General features: G+C 46.7%; 1 protein-coding gene across 1 annotated transcript in view; it reads left to right on the top strand.

Moving 5' to 3' along the window:
- LOC149335516 (calcium-activated chloride channel regulator 1-like) overlaps window positions 1-14917 on the top strand; it is a 69192-nt gene extending 54275 nt beyond the window's left edge. Inside the window, exons 13-17 of the mRNA XM_089553950.1 lie at window positions 360-578; window positions 6036-6312; window positions 8059-8232; window positions 12339-12626; window positions 14331-14917. Of these exons, the coding sequence (XP_089410076.1) occupies window positions 360-578; window positions 6036-6312; window positions 8059-8232; window positions 12339-12626; window positions 14331-14917 (1545 nt within the window). The remainder of the gene's footprint in view (window positions 1-359; window positions 579-6035; window positions 6313-8058; window positions 8233-12338; window positions 12627-14330) is intronic.
- Window positions 14918-17617: the final 2700 nt, after the last annotated feature.

Raw genomic sequence — 17617 nt, 5'->3', positions numbered from 1 at the left:
CTCTGTGCCTTTCGGGGCTCGACTGTACCACGTTCCTTAACGTATGCCTGTTGCAGATGTACACGCCTAAGTCCTTAAATGAATTGGCCAGTTCCGATGTAAAAGAGGTCCAGCGTGGTGCTAAAGAGGAAGGCAGGAATTTCAAAGTTCTTTGTTCTGTCCACCGGCGCAGGGAGCAACTTTGCCGTCGGCTTCTAATAGATGGTTTTCTTGTGTCCACCTCTACAGAATATACGCTAACCTTCGCTGCACCTACTTTTGCTTTCTCGTTTTTTCTTCATCTATGCGTGAGCCCTAGTTGCGCGGCAGAGGATGACTGGATTCAGTTAATGCCGCGCGACATTCTTTTCCCTCAATAGCTGCTGGATGACGACGAAGCGTTCACGAGTTCGCTTGAGAGAAAGTTTCAAGTGGACGCCGCCGTCGGTAACTCACCGGTGGTGGCCATGAAGCGAAACAGCCCCGACAACATGCGAATCCACGCCAGCCTCATCGACCCCAGCGGGAGGCCGTGCCAAGGGTGCCAAGAAACGGCGACCGGGGACGAATTAGCCATCGCCGTACCGAGTCCGGCAATGGTAAGGGGCCTGTTAATTTATACAGTACGCTCCTGACCAGTTTGACATTTGGTAGAAGACACCCTAAATTGGATCAAGCAGCCTGTCACTGCTGCCTATATGTGCCAACGTACGCATGCATGCTATGAGCATTGTTTTTAAAACGGCGCTGTGGGCCTTCGAATATTTTGTTCTTCTTTAGCCTTTGTGGCCACGGAAAAAAGCTAGAATGCAACGTTTTTTCTTGTTACTGCTTTAAAGGGACACTGAGGAGAAACTGAAGTTGGCTTGTATCGAGAGAATACCAGCTCCTCATTACAAAAACGCCACTCATACTGACAACAAAGCTCCTGTAACGTAGAAAAGAGCAAGAACCAAAATACAGGTATCGCCGCCACAGGCCAAACTCGCAAGTACAAGCGTATTGACGTCATAGAACAAAACAGGGTTGCTAGAACCAATGGTTCTAGCAACACTAGGACACGAGGAGCCAATGCATGTGCAAATCTCGTTGACGTCGCCAGATGGCGCCACGTACCCGGCAGCTACGCGCGCGGCTACAGCATCAGGACCAATCAGCGCCTGCTCACCGGCGGTAGGCGGGCTCCCGGTACTCCGCTAACGGTAACAAGGCGCACGGTATGCTAAAGGTGTCTATTTGCGAGAACTTCGTTGACGACTTCGAGAACGGGATCCATCGTAACGCTGGCAAAACGCCGGTGCAAACGTAAACGAAGCGACGGTAGCGACGGCCGCAATAGCCGATAGATGCCTTCAACGTGCGGCCGGCGGTAGCTTTCTTTTCGGCTGCTGCTAGGCCGCACTGCTGGCCGCTAAAGATCACGTGGTCTGCGTTACGTCATGTGCACGTCATGCTTCATGTCACTTAGTCCTGTGTCTTCATAAGAGAATCCCAAGTTTGAATCAGGGCGGTGGGAAAAACTTTTTCAACTTCGAATCCAAATTTCCTAGAAATAAATGCATCTTTCGCTGCCGGCCAAGTGACAACAAAGCCATGAAATGCCGAACTATCGAATTTTGCTTTTAAAAAATATTAATAGAGCTCTCCACACTGTCCCTTTAATTTAAAATAAATCAGTAATAAATTTAGGTACGAATAAATTAGATAACGGAAAAGAAACGACAGCCACGTGTTGCTGGTGGGGTTCGTTCAAAATTGCCTCCCCATGTCACGTGCGGTACTCTACCGACTAATGCTACTTCTAAGGTGGGACTAGGAAAAAGAATTTGCAAAGAGTGGAGTCCCGGCCAGTCCCACTAAGCATAACGGGCTCAATACAATATGAAGTAAAAAAGTAACAGTAAAAAAGAATTTCGCATAGCAGAAAAGAAATAAAAAAAACTGTACTCTTGGAGTCGAAGCGATTGGAATGACTGTTACAGTTATTATTTAATGAAGGTAAGTTTGGTTTGGTTTATGGGGTTTAACGTCCCAAAGCGACTTAGGCTATGAGAGACGCCGTAATGAAGGGCTCCGGAAATTTCGACCGCCTGGGGTTCTTTAACGTGCACTGACATCGCACAGTACACGGGCCTCTAGAATTTCTCCTCCAAAGAAATTCTAGCCGCCGCGGCCGGGATCGAACCCGCGTCTTTTGGGTCAGCAGCCGAGCACCATAACCGCTGAGCCACGGCGGCGGCACTTAATGAAGGTAGATAATAACTTTAGGAGATATACTTATAATACCTTTTGTGTAACAGCACCTTAAAATAATGATAACTAATAGAGATAATAAGATTAATCATATCAAATAAGGTGGTATATATTAATTTCTTAGATATAACTTCAGGAGGTATAAAATTAGGAGATATAGTAAGCGTGATGAGAATGCCGGACTTTAATATGTTCGCTACTGGTGGACAGATGTTGAAGAATTTCAAGGAGATGAAGGAAAAATGTTGATTGAGATTCATAGCTGTTCCTTCCGTCTTTTGCGACATTTGGGTTATTGGAGTGGACGTTGAGCTCAAAAGTAAATTTAAGAAAATATTAAGTGCCCCTCCCTTCCCTCCTCCCCCCCCCCCCCCCGGCGTAATTATCAGTGCTATGAAGCCTATATGTTTTGACTGAGAACTGTGCGGTTGTAAGCTTTGTCGCGTGATTTATTTTCTGTAAGGGTCCTTGTTGTTTCGATAAAGGTTTGAAGCTACGTTTGTAATAAAGAAGCCTTGTCCCAGGCTGGTCTGAGTTTTCGTAAATGTGGAAGTTGTCTAGTGTTTTGTGTGTTTGAAAAAGAGAGTATTTTGGTAGTTTATTGTGAATTAAGTTGGTGCGGCCATGCTGTATAAGGAATGCCTTGTGACCTCGAGCGTACCAGGAGCTTGGAAGAACGCTAACACTATCTTAATTGACAAAAAGGAGACGGTAAGGACTTCAAGAATTAAAGACCGATCAACTAACTTTCCTTTGACTACATGGTATTAACTATGTACGAGGGGCTTGTGGCTCAGCAGAACCTAGGTCGGTTTGCAACGTTCAGCAAAGGTTCAGGCCAAGCGTTCGGGCTGCGAGTGAGCTTCACGCCTAAGGAACGTCGTCGTCTTTCACTCCCACAGTTCACCACAGTGAGGAAGCGCGGCTGCTACACAACAGTTACCTCCCGGCGAAAAAGGAGGCATCTTACCAACTTAGGCCGCACACACGGTAGGCGGATCGTAGTACGGCTTGAGATGGTCAACGTGCACTGTTTCACGGCCACGATGGCGCGCATCTTGGGGCGGAGAAAGTGGTTCAATAATGTGGTTCACTGGAGAGGTCTGGCAGACGACACTGTACGGGGCGTGGTACTTTGAAATGCGTTTTGTGGTGAAACCGGGACTGGATGAGGGAACCGAAAGCCACACGAGCGAGTCTGGGGTATATGACGGAAGCGGACTGGTAGGGGCGCCAAGGTGCTTCTGGTGATTCTGGTCTTGCGTTGTGAAAGAGCGGTAAGCTGGCGGTATTCTTCGGCATAAGTCGCTGCTTGAGAAAGGGTAAGAGACACGGACACATCAGGGCGATACGGTAACATGGTATGCATGGTAGAGGTAGGCTCGCGGCCGTAAAGAAGAAAGAAGGGATAGAAGCCAGTTGTGCTCTGTGTTGCACTGTTGTAAGCATATGTCACAAATAGGAGAATGAGGTCCCAATTTGAGTGGTCAGAGGCAACGTGCAGGGCGATCATGTCGGTCAATGTGCTGTTGAAACGTTCAGTAATGCCATTCCTTTGAGGGTCGTAGGCCGTTGTAGAGCGGTGAACAATGCGGTTTTGGCGAAGTAGGGCTTCGACGGTGTCTGAGAGGAAGACACGGCCGCGGTCGCTCAGAAGGTCCTTAGGGGAACCATGGCGTAGAACGAGATGATTGTGAGCAAGTAAGACTGCAGGTGGAATTTACGCATTAAAATTCATGAGTTAAAGGAAAGAAATAAATGAGGCGGCATTTGCAGGAAGGGAAACTCTAATTTTAAGTATTGAAACGATACGGGAAAAAGAAAACAAGAGACAAAAGAACAAGGAGGAAAAAGAAAACGAAAACAAAACACACGCGAGAAGAGAGTCAAAAAGAAGAGTCACACTTAAATTTCTTTGTGTCCCAGTGATGAGCCTGGCGCGTCGAGCGAGGAGGAGTGGCTGGGCGTCGGGGCGGTCTTTAGGCACGTGTCGGGTTCCCTTCGTTGACACCCGGTTTGGCGGCGGGAAAGGCAGCGCACTAGCACAAACACGAGGGAAGAAGGGACGAGACACTGCGCTTCTTGCCTCCGTCCCTCCTTCACTCGTGTTTGTGCTAGTGCACTGCTTTTTCCTGGAATGTCGTACTAACTCGCCCACCAGTGTACGCTGATCCTACCTGCTGAGTACCTGCCTTTCTACCCTTCGACTGAAATTAAGGCCGCCTCGTCCGAACCAACGCCTGTTCCACGCACATCCCTGTTTATTTCTTCGACTTCGAAACCTTTCTCCATCATTGTCTCCCGATTACCACCTATTCAATCTCTGTCAACCTCTTCGTACTGTCCCATCACCTCCAGTAATGTAGTGTGCACACCAGGATCTGCTCCTGATGTGCTGTTGCCTTCCTATCGTCAACTCCCTTGGCTAATCTTACCGCCACTTGTGCAGCGTCAGTGTAAAAGACATCATTCAGTCCCGCTGCTACAATTACCACATTAACTGCCACATTCTGCGAAGATCACGACTGATACTCGCCTGTCGCCTATACCCTGCCCTGTTATACAGGGTGTTTCCCTTAAGATTTTACGCAATTTTTGAAAAGAGGATTTCGACTTACAAGAGCGCCTTTCTTGATTTCCGATTATCAGTGGTGTAGTACATCAGAATGCAGCTTAGGTGTGCTAGTCAGCAGGCTAGGTAACTAATACTGAAAAGTTAATTTTTAGTCATTTCTGTTAGGCTCCTTATTAAATAAGAGGGGTGGACCACAGCATTCGTAATATCAATATCACTGTTCAGAATTTCAAAAAGTGGCTCCCCTCGGCGCTGTGGCCCAACAATATTTGTCTGTTTCGACGAGCACCGTCGACTGCAGACGTTGCTTTGCCTGCAAGCTCCTCAAAAGCGCATGCATTTTGACGCGATGCAGCCAAAATTTGTGGGGCCACAGCGCCCATGGTAAGCGCGCTTACGAAATTCTGAAAACTGATATAGATATTATTTGCGGTGGTCTACAGGCCTTTCAACAATTAAGAAGCCTAACAAGAATAGTTAAAAAGTTAGCTACTAAACATGAGTTAACCAGCCTGCGAGTTAGCACGTTTTAGCTGTATTCTTATGTACTATACCACTGCCAATGGTATGCCGAAGAAATCGCTCTTCTAACTCAAAAAGCCTGATTTTAAAATTCTGTAAGGCTTAGGTGAAACGCCATGTATGTCCTGCACACGTCCTCATGTTCGAGCCACCAGCCGTATGCACTTGGGTGCTCTCTCTCCCTCTCTCCTAACGTCAGGTTTCTGCCTCCTGATATCACTCAGGCACTTTCTTTCTGTCCATCTGTTGGCTCTCACTGCGACCTCTATCGTGGGATTTACCTTGATCCCTTCCTCTCCATGGCCTCCAGACTTCCTAGCTGCCACCTGCGAATGGCGGTCCCTGTCCAAGCCGGCTTGATCAAGTGTGCGTTCGGTGCCCACGCAAGTGCAGGCCGCATGCACGTGACTCGCGCAGGAATTTCCGCCATAGCAGTTTCCGATGGAGATGTCCGCCATTTTTTCTTCCATTTCTACGTCTAGCTTTCTTTGTAGGCCGTTCACACGTTACGATGTTGTGGAGTTTTTTTCGTCAACTCTGTCGAGGTGTGCACTTAATATACAACACCTGCAAATAAACTGCGCCTAGAAAAGGTCCCCGGATGAAATGTCCGACGTGAAAGCGCCCTCTAAGAAAGAAATCTCCCCAGCATTACAAAGCAACCATCATTACAAAGGCTTACTGGCACTTTTTCTGTGCCTACAAGGTTGGAACGTGGACACTGCATGTGACGAGTCCTACCCCGGCCCCAGTGAAGGTCAACGTCGGGGTCGAGACCGAAGCAAGAACAAAATACGACGAGCCGTTACGAATCGACTGCAACGTGATGGAACGTCTCGTGGAAAGGTTCACTGATGCATTGATCTATGTCGAGGTCACCAAGGGCGAGAGGGCGGTTCTGGACGCCGTGGTCATCGCCAAAGTTCACCGCCCGAACAACGATCCGCACGCGATAAAAATCCCTCTTCATGACGACGGACGTGGTAAGAGCTATTGCTAGGTATGGTAAGAAACATTCGTACCTCTTCAACAGTGTAACGCTATGAACGGCTAAAAAACTGGACTTGCATTATTAAACAAGGGCTGTGCTCGGACCTTGTCCTGCGTGTTTTTTGCTGCGTTTTTTGTGGTGAGCCATACAAGAAAGTTGAACGGATTATCAAACTCCTGAACGTATCCGATAAGTAGACTTGAAGGGAACATTATACTACCTAACGCTCAAAAAGCGCGATAAAGAGAAAATGCGGGACTGTCGTATTTGTTCTTTTCATATTAAAGGTTTGTGTTAAATATATAACAATTGATTCTGGAATGCCCGAGTCATATTATGCGGATTAATGAGATAACCGAAGTCACTGCATATTATGATCCACCAAAAAAAAAGTCGTTACGTCTGTTACGTTGGTGTTTCCTGTGTTTGTGTCTTCCTGCTTTTCTTCCTCCCTTTCTTTCCTTCCTGCTCTCGTTCTTTCCTTCTTGCTCTCTCTGTCTTTGTTCCTTACACAATCTCTTGATTTCTTTCCATCCATCTTCCTTCCGCTCTCTCGCTTCTTTTCCCTCCACCATCCATCCCCTCTCTTTTTTTTATTTGAAAACAGAAATGAATACAGCAAACTATGTACATTGGTACTGGACCCACAGCCAAGGCTAATGTCGGGTCCAACACAATGATATTTTGCAAAAATGCGGCAGGTGGAGAGAACACTTCTCACATAAATAATTTCAAAATTTTAAAATCACAACATACATAGCTAATATATACACTTGTTATCATGCATACATTCTTTGTACGCAGTAACCTTAAATATTAACAAATTTTGCAGTCATTTGGGTACAGAATTTACATCTCAACGGGCGGAAACTTACGGATTCAGTAAAAATATTTTAACAGATTGTGAAAAATTAATTTTTATTTTAACATCATTAGGGATGCCAGTCCATATTTGTGCACCGTTGAATTCAATCAACCTTTTCCCGTAAGTATTGCGGCATATTGGTAGGTTAAAATGATTTGCACTTGCAGCTCTAGTGTCCCTTTTAGGAGTTATAAAGATACTGTGATGAAACGGGTCATTGAATTGCAGTATTTTATGAATTGTCTGTGCTGTTTTTAACGTGTAGATAGAATGTAAAGATAAAATATGTGCCGACTGAAATAGTGGCCTGCTGGGACAAGTGTAATTTGAGTTTGTGATAATTCTTAGAGCTCTCTTTTGTAATTTAACTATGGGTTCAAGATATGTAGGGTACGTGTTGCCCCAAGATTCTATGCAGTAACTTAACTGACTGTGTATAAAAGCAAAATATAGAATATACGGAGAACGGAGAATTGAAAACATTCTCGCACTTTCAGGAGAATATGGCATCCATACGCAAGTTTTGAACAAACTTGTTTTGTGTGATTTCTCCAGTGCATATCAGAATCAAATGCACACCTAGGTATTTAGAACTTGTTACATGTTGTAAGGGCTCATTATTTACATGCAAGGTGATAGCATTGTAGTTTAAACTTTTTCCCCTGGAGCTAAACACATCCATCTTCCTTCCGCTCTCTCGCTTCTTTTCCCTCCACCATCCATCCCCTCTCTCGCGTTCTCTCCATCGTTCTTGCTTCCACCTCTCCCGCTTTCTTTCCAAACTTCTTCCTTGCGCTCTCTCCCATTCTTTACAACCTTCATTTCACTTTCCCTTTTTTTGTCATCATATGCCTTTCCTGAACTTCTTCCCAGGCGCCGACGTAGACGAAAATGATGGCACCTACACCGGCTACTTCTGCCAGTTCATAGGCAAGGGACGATACACTGTCACGGCGGAGGTCTCAAACCAGAAGACGACTCTTGTTGCGCTCCAGCAGAGGCGCTCAGATACCTGGTTCAAAACGTCAGTACTTGGTGCGTCTACGGGTGAGTTTTCATGCACTCGGCACAATCTCCCTCTGAAGCACTCGCATAACCGCAACTCGTATTGGTGAGTGAATGAATTACAGTGGCAGGTGTATTCACGCGGGCTCCCCCCAGGCAATGAAGAAGTACCGTCATTCGAGCACAATGCAACTCCGAGCGAATGCCGACATTGGTGACACTGGAATGCAGGGGTGCAGTGCAGTAATGTAACATCGCTTTTCTTTCGTATATATTGAATCCTTAATCCCCACATCGACGAAACGTTGGTTACAATATTAGCAGAGGCGTGTCGCTGCTTCAGCCCATGACGAATGGTGAGAACAATCTAGATAGAATACATTTGGAACAGATTCGTCATATTATCAAGGTCATGTCTGTTTTATCAGGCCTGAAGAATAACGGAGGCGTGCAGCGGCGACCGGTATCAAAGCCTGTTTCACTTCCTCTACCTTCTAAATGAATTCAATAAACAGCAATCGGTTCACTGACAGCGCTTGATTGCCATTCACATTTTCTTGGGTCGTCTGACTTCGGTTTTAGCAGCCGAACGACTGCGCTAATGTCAGCTACGCGTTCAGGTCACGTGGGGCATGCAAAAACAGATCTAATCGCTGCCTTTTCATTTTATTCGATTCCAACTGTTAGGCAGGTTCGTGTACCAGTTGATCTAAATAACAATGAACACAGTTCAACAATACTGCAGTCTTTGCATGCCCCAAATGACCTGAACGCATCCCTGGCATCACAGTCGTCGTTCGGGTGTTTAAGCTAAGCATTGCGAGAGAAAAATGCAGTTTTAAATATGCTTTTTTTTGTTCTCGCAATGCGTGCAGGTATTTATATTTTCTAAACTATTGCGCATCATTGTAACCGAAAGAAAAAAACTAAAGTTTTGTTGTTTCTTCTCTTTTAATACCTACTGATCTTTGAGAATTTAAAAATCACCTAAACATATCAGCAAACCGAGCTGCCAACCTTCAAAAATGTATCGACAAGCTCTTTTCGCAGTGTGCTTTTAGCCATGTTGACTCACACTCGTGATATACATACGCTCTGACTGTACACGTTACACAACCAGTGAGTCAGCAACCAGCAGATCCATCCATTCAGCGGCATGTCAAGCGAGGAATTAATATTAGAATGCAGCTAGAAAAGAAAGTCACACAGCTTTTTCCGACTTTCCAAGCTGGAAACGTAATACTTATGTGGACAATTTTATATGTTTCCTTACTGAAATCCCACTCCATTTTAGACATTTGCCTTGAAGCATAGAAAAATTTGTGAATATGCTTCACTCTACAAGGAATAACCAAATATAGGTAAACAAGCCATGCCTACATTTCATGCATTTTTATGATATTCACTGTATGCCTAGAAGCATGTCACTTGCATGGTGTGTTGATGTTTGGTTGATGCTGGTTCTTGACTTTAGATTAAAAGATCATGTCTACTTTTTTTTGAGCGTCCATGGCCCCATAGAGCTGCCATCTAAAGAGCAAACTCATTTCCATTTAAAGGTCGTTTGCCTAGTCACTGCCGTGTGCAAACAAAACAGATTTTCCCCTGAAAACTCTCCACATGCTGTGAAAGCTGGCATGCAATTAATGTGACACCTCATGCACTGATGATCCACTGGCCTATGTACGGCCAAGACAGCATGTTATTCACGTAGGTGCACAAATCATATTCATTTATACAGTGCTAATGTCAAAAAGAAACCTTACTAGCTGCCAATGCTAGCACAAAGTTCATGCAGCACATTGCGGCATGTATGGCATCCAACGTCCCTGTAGAGCATACTTTTGCTAATAAGGCTAAAACAGCGCACCCGCACAAGGATGAAGGAAGATGAGACAAAACACAGCATCTTCCTTATGCAGGTGTGCTGTTTTAGCCTTATTATGTCATACCAGCTTGCCGACCAGTCTGCGTTTTTACTAACTGCAGCAACAGAAAAAACAGCAATGAAATTTGGAGTGCATTCATTGCGTACAGGGATTTAATTAAGCTGAGAAGATGTAACACACTGAGAGCGCAAGAGACTGATCGTCCGGAGTGTTTGCATTTCCCTCTGTGTTACTTAACATGAAATAACCCAACATCATTTCTAAACAAACCCAAAGGCCACACAGGCTACGCAGATGCCTAAAGCCTAGACTCCCACTTTATCACAAACCACTACATGAATGACAGAGCAAGGAAAACAAGTTTCGGCCTTGTCTCGCTTTATTCCAATGCTGAACGTTACACAAGAACCACGTTAATTTCACAAGTTCTACTTGATGGGTATAAAAACTCTTCATTAAATAAATAAATGAAAAGCAGCTTTCTAAGACATAAAATGGTTCGGTGGTATAACTATACTACGAAATTCGCAAAACGCCTATCAGTGAAGAAGGTGGCGCACGGATTATAGCTCATGTGGCATGATGCGTCGCGTTACGAAGTCTCTCCATGGGGAACGCTACGGCGTCGTGAAAACCAGCTGTGGCCTACCGTGTGCTTTGCGCAATATGGGCGTCAACGCCAAGTGATCCATTGCCTTGGCTAGTCGCGGGTAGACATTGCAGGCATATTAAACATGTAACACCGAAGAAATGTACCTTAAACAGGCTAGCCTATTTCGTCTTGTCCACCTTCCTTCCGAACTCGGGTGCCTTTTTTTTGCGTACAGCTTGTCACCGGTGGGCAATTATGCAGGACTTCAGGAACACAGTATGTACCGCAACTGCCAAAAGGCTCCCAGTACCCACATTTTCTTTTGAAGCCTTTTGTTTCGAAGATCTCTGGCCAAACGGGATTACAAAATAAAACATCGCACAGGAAATACAGATCAGATTATGCATCCGTGCTCATCCTATCAATACGTACCTGTCGAAAACAGTTGCGCGCAACACAAGGAAACCATAATTCTCGACACGCTCATCCAATGCTTCAAACATGAGATGCAATACGAAAACGGTGCCGAAGAAACCCCTTGCAAAATGTCTTTACGGGCTTCCGATATCATACCACCAGCTAGAACTAGTCACACTGCAAGCTTACATAATAAACAGAACACTAGGGCACTGGGGCAAAAGACCGAACGTTGTGCGGTCAGCATCACTCGCCATTGCACAAACTTTTGATGCCTCTGACGACAGCACTTACTTCACGCGTCAGTGCACCGCGCGGTTAGCAGCCATCGCACCCATGTGGAAAAACCACCGTGATGACAGCGATGGCAACCGTGGAGACGCCAGCGACCTACGAACTTTGTTTAGGGATGTTTCAGAATTTTGCGACGCCAGTTTTACCTGATTTTCAAACAAAAAATATCCAGAAATGCCCCGAACTAAACGCCGTGTTGAAATGACGTCATTAAAAGTCATATGTGACGTGAGGTTCACTTTCCCCCTTTTAGCCTTACGCAGGCCTACCCCGACAATGGCGCCGGCATCTGTGGGGCCAAAAGTGCGCGTTAGCACGTGACCACGGCGTCTCGGCCAATGGCAGGCTCGATTACCTGGCAGAGCGCTAGGAGAGAATAGAAGCCGGAAAGTTGAAAGCTTTTAGTTAATTTTTCTTCATTGAGGTAACGCTCCTCTCCGTTGACGGGTGGTGCTGGGTAATGCGCTGCACGCGACAGACTGTCTGTGTCTGCCAGCACTCACAGCGTTATCTTCCTTGTTTATGGTTCATGGGGCTTTAACGTCCCAAAGCGACTCAGGCTATGAGGGACGCTGTAGTGAACGGCCCCGGAAATATCGACTAATTGGAGTTGTTTAACGTGCCCTGCTGACATGTGAACTAAACTAGACGTTGATGCAGCAGGTTGAATATAGCTTTGTTCACTCCTGTAACCGCAAAGACACCTTCATGACAATGAAAGACTGTTAGAGAAGCGTGACATGAAGATATTGTGTGTGTGGAAAATAGAGATCTCTCGAATTCCTTACCTCAGTATGTCGGAAAATCCAAACACCTAGAGAGCCGCGCTCAAATTTGGCATTGGGGGTATCGTAATCACCCTTAATTTTTTGTTCTGGGCTTCCAAACTATTCTGGTGGTCTGAATTCTTGTCCCCATTCTTTTTATTCCCCTTTTGCCAACTGTGACTCACGCAGAAACGAAATTTGAACCGGCGTCCGAGTACCCGTTAGATATGTTCGAGATTGTCGACAGCCCCACCCAAACCGAAGACACCACCGGCCCACCCGCGGAGACAATGGACGATTTCCAGAGGGTGGTGTCCGGAGGTTCCTTCACTGTCACGACAGATATCGTGGAAGCGCAAGTGCCTCCAGCACGCATCCGGGACCTCGCCGTGAGAGACACGCGGCCGGGAAAGGACAACACTCTCCTGGCGCTGGTAACATGGACGTGGCCAGGAGCTCACCTGACTTGTGGAAAGGGTAAGCACTTCAAGATGAGATGTGTACTATAGGGCTCACAGGCGCTTAATCCACTTATTTCCTAAATGTAAAACTGGGCAAGTTTAAATCGAACCTTGGGACCGTCTCATCGAAGGCCTGACGACGGCTGATGAGAGAGGCGGGGGAGCATTTTAAAGGTTTTTTTCTACTGTCGTGACATTATTCGCGCTATGTTCCCAGCATTCTTGAATACTGCATAAAAATCTGTTTTTTTTCCACGCATGCTGCATTATGTTGATGTTTGGTATCCACCGCAGAAAACCTTCTCTACATACAAGTGTATTCTTTCAGAGTAATATAACGCCACATTTTAATTAATGAGGCTATAGTACACACACCGCTTCTTGCACTGAATTCCCATCCACTATCGCCGCAATACTATTATCCAGTAGTGCTGTGGAAAACTATAGGAATATTTAAAGGAGTTATTAGAACGGTTGGTTGTCTTTCGGGCTCCTCAGAGAACCGTCTCATATCTCCCTTGAAGCTTTCAATCACATATCATAGTGAATCCGAAATTTCGCGTGTAGTTAACAAAAAAAACTGTAGTTCCCATTGCGTTAGCCAGCACCCACACCAAAGATGCGCGTATGTCTGCAGTGACGGGATGCCGGAAATGGCTTGTGATGTGCAGCGCCTTGTGTTTTCGGTAGCATAACGAAGATAGCAGCTGGCCCCAATAGCTGCACAGCATCACTGCGGGTGTTTTTTATTATTTGTGCTTAATTTCGCAGACAGGTTTAACACGAATCCTCTCATCAGTAAAAAACAGAACGAATATCACGGGATAACGACAATTTGCTCGGGAATTTTATATTTTTTTGCGAAGCATACTACTTTAGCTACCACTTCAGCCCTTCACCGTGGTTATGCGCCTCCAAATCACGTGATACATGACGTCACACCACGTGACACGATGACGTCACGACAGTAGAGAAACGGGGGCACACCTCGTGCGTCGCTGTGGTTGTGCGCCTCCAAATCACGTGATACATGACATCACACCACGTGACACGATGACGTCACGACAGTGGAGAAACGGGGGCCCACCTCGCGCCGTCGCTGTGGTTGTGCGCCTCCAAATTACGCGACACGATGATGCTTCGCATTTTCCAGCCTTAACCAAGTTAAGCCTCAGCCATTTTTTTATATACATGTTGCAAAGTCAATAAATTGAATTGAACCCTTCGACTATTACACACATGTAATGGGAAACCGATAGCACAGCAGAGAGACTTATTTATACGTTCGCAACTTTTTGACTTCATCACAACGGATGCATCTCTGAAAAAGGTACTAGCGTAGACGAGCTCGGAATTGAGGATCACAAACATATCTCCGGATCTTCGGCACGCCATTAAGCACAGTATCTTTCATCGACATAAGTATGTAAATGGCGTGAGGATAGCTATTTGGGAAAAAGTTCCGTCACCTTTTGGCCCACCACGACTATTTCATGTAAGAGGACAAGCAGACGCTCATGGCAATCTCACCAAGAATGACCCCTTTTAAAGTTCCGTCGTGAAATATATACAGCCAGAATGGTCACATGACTTCTGTGAAAACTTGGCGAGGGAAACGAAAGCATAGCGCTTATATCAGTGATTATCAGTGGCACAGCTTATGATGGCGTCACACTGGATGGTGTCCTGCTTCCCCTTCAACGACGTTACTTTTTTGCAGCTTCCGCCGTGGATATTCGAGTCGGAAAAGAGTATGACGACCTAAAATTCGACTTCGAAAACCAGGCTGAAATCACGGAAGCCGACGTCGTCGATGGCGACCTGGATCCGTTGCCATATGGTGACCGGCATTTCGTCACTTTGTCACTTCCGCGCAGCTTTTCCTTCCTTGGGCAAGATGGAGCCTGGATGTGGGACGCTAACCTAGCAGCCCGAGTGGCTAACAGTGATGGGCTCAAGTCCAATCTTTCGAACGTTGTTTCCGTGTTTTACGCCCCTTGGGCTGTTAAACCAACCGTGGCTACCACCACGAAAGCCACACCGACAAAGGCCACGACGACGCAGAGCACCACGACAAGGGCCCCGGACAAAGAGGTCACGACAACGCAAGCTATGGATTCACCAAAAGAATCCAGTGAGGAGTCGCCTTTCACTGCGTCGCCCTTATTCTGGGTTCCACTTTCCTGCATAGCAGCGCTAATCGTGATTGCCATCGTGGTCGCGGTATCGATGATGCTCAACCGCAAGGAGGAGGAGGAGACAAACCGCATGGAAGGACAAGGGACAAGCTCTACTTCACAAAACTAAGCAAAAATAAAAAAAAAAACGCTTCTTCCATCGTCGGAGGGCTCCTAAATGTCCAGGAGCCCTCTGGCCTCCACCTCATGCCACGCCTTAGGGAGCAGTCTGCGCTTGATCACCAGGTCCGCGGCAAGCAGAGCGTCTCCCAGGAAGAGCGAGATGGGGTCAGGACGCGCCCGACGGCCGCTGGTTTCGGACACGCCCACGGATAATGTCCACGTGCAGATCTTTAACGTGCCCTGCCACTGCATAGTACAAGAGTGCCATGTGCGTTTCGCCTTCGTTGAAACGCTGCCGTTGAAACGCTGCAATTCTGCCCAGGACCGTGCTCTCCGATCTTAACAGATCATATTGGCCTCTTCTGACTACTTGGGTGGGAGGTTGTGGTAGGGAAGGAGGTATGCGAGGCGGCCGACAACAAATGCGTCCACCATGCACAGCGTGTCGCGCTCCCCAAGTGTGCAATTGCGGTTTGCCACACGCTGATGAGGTTCTCTGTTTATGCTATCTGCTTTTCCAGGAGGTGTTAGATATATATGGCGTCCGCGTTTGCTTACAAATGTAATCCGAGAATGCGGAGGAGCTCTACTGTAGGAAAAGGTTGGCAGCTGAAGTCAACTTCTATGGGAGGATCATGTGTTCCGACCGGATCACAAGTATTTCCAATTTGTTGTGTGAGCAGGCCACGCCCATCTGCCCCGCGATTTGAAGGTTGCCCTGAACCGCGCCGATGGACCCTCTTGTGATCCAGAAGGTGATGTCGTCCGCGTAGAGTTCCTCATGCAGGTCTGTAATCTCGGCCAGCATCCGCGCGAGTAGCACCATGACAACATTAAAAACAAAGCATAAATTACAGCTCCCTGTTGAGTGCCTTGGTTGGGGAGGTAAAAGGATGGGTTCGACACCGCTGCGACGCTAAATTGTGCCGTGTGGTGTGTACTAAAAGTAATCCTGTATTTGCAGATTAGCGTGCAATATCTGGTGGCGGCCACTCTGTGGAGGATGTGCTCGTGCCAGGCGTTGTCGAAGGCCTTGTGTACATTTAATGCAAATGTGGCTCGGGTATTGCCCAGGAATTCGCGCGTTTGGCGAACAATTTCTTTCAACTGCAGCAGGATGTGCTGCACCGAAATGTTCGGCCAAAGCCATATTGGGTCTGGGAAAACAACCCCGCTGATTCGATGTGGGTTCGCAAGCCGTCGAGCACAACCTTCTTAAACAATTTACCTACGCAGCTCGTATTCGCGATGGGCGTGAGATTCACGAGTTTGTGTGTTTTGCCCAGGTTTGGGATTAAATCGATGTGCGTGTGTATCCAGGAAGCGGGAAGCGTAACTGACCCTCAGTGTTCATTGAAAAGGCCGGTCACCTCTGCGAGCGACACATCATCGGGGTTTGAAAGCATCTTCAAATAAATCTGATAGGCCCGCCGCGCCGTGCCTCGCTGTATGAGAGAAAGGGCCTGTCGGACTAGCATGAGCGTTATATACGCGTCTATTTCCGCGTTCCACGCTGGGGGCTCCAGGGACGGCTTGCTAGGGTCTAGAAAAACTTGAGCCGGTACGTATCGCTGTTTTAGTAGGGTCCCTAGAAATACTTGCATTTTCTAGGGACCCTAGATTTAGGTTGGATGAAATTCGTGTACCCACAAGCGTCTGGATGTGAATAAGACAATGTGTGTTTACTTGTGAGCGCGTCTTACTGATGGAGGGGTCCAGCAATGTTCTGAGGTGGTTCCACAAGCGTTTGGACCCCAACGTTTGGCGCAAAATATGCTTGACGTGCTGGACTTGGTCAACTGCGCGGCTTAGTCAGTCGCTCTTAGAGACATTGCAGAGATGAGTAGGTGAAGTTTACGCTTCAAACCCTGGCGTTTCCAGCGTCGTTTCACGGCACGCCTCATTTCCCACATTTGGAAAAGGAGCCGATCAACCAGCAGCGCATACGAGGTGTTTTGCACGTGTCTTCACTCGTGTACCTCCTTACGGATGTGTTCCTTTCATGTATATGACTGCTACTCTAGCAGCCTGCATTTTCGAAGGGAAAGTGGCTGCTTCCATACATCATAAGGCATATATGTGCTCTAATGGTTGGCAGTAATGTAGCTGACGTGCTTAACTGCACGTATCTATATAATATCCGTATCCCACGAGATACCATTCTTTAGGTGTATAAATCTCGACAAAACTTTATGCATTGAAACTGGTTACAGAAACAAGGACGAAGGGCATCTATCGGTCAAATGTTTAGGCGAATCCCCCAAGGTGGAATCCCCCAAGTTTCTGAGAAAGCTGTATAGCTTTCCTTTGTAGCCGTATGGCTGCGCTCGGGTGGATGTCAGTGAGCAATTACTCCACCTTATTACAAATCTACTCCACCTTGGGGGATTCCCCTAAACATTTGACCAACACAGCTCCCACTTCGAGTTTTTGATTAATTCGCTCTTGTCCTACCATAAGCTTGCCGTCCTGGTTAGCTCAATTGGTAGAGCGACTGCTCCGGTGTAGCGGTGGTCCTGGGTTCGAACCCCGGAGCAGGACGAATTTTTCTTTAACTACGAAGTTTCTGAGAAAGCTGTATAGCTTTCCTTTGTAGCCGTATGGCTGCGCTCGGGAGGATGCCAATGAGTAATTACTCCCTTATTACAGGGCATCTATCAATGGCATGGTGAGATGAATGGACTAAGTAGTTCGATGAGTAGGTATA

Source organism: Amblyomma mixtum, chromosome 7 (assembly GCF_055824585.1).
Source record: "Amblyomma mixtum isolate Tamu chromosome 7, ASM5582458v1, whole genome shotgun sequence".
Lineage (NCBI taxonomy): Eukaryota > Metazoa > Arthropoda > Arachnida > Ixodida > Ixodidae > Amblyomma > Amblyomma mixtum.
Note: the sequence above shows the minus strand (reverse complement) of the source record. Positions and strands in the feature narration are given on the sequence as shown.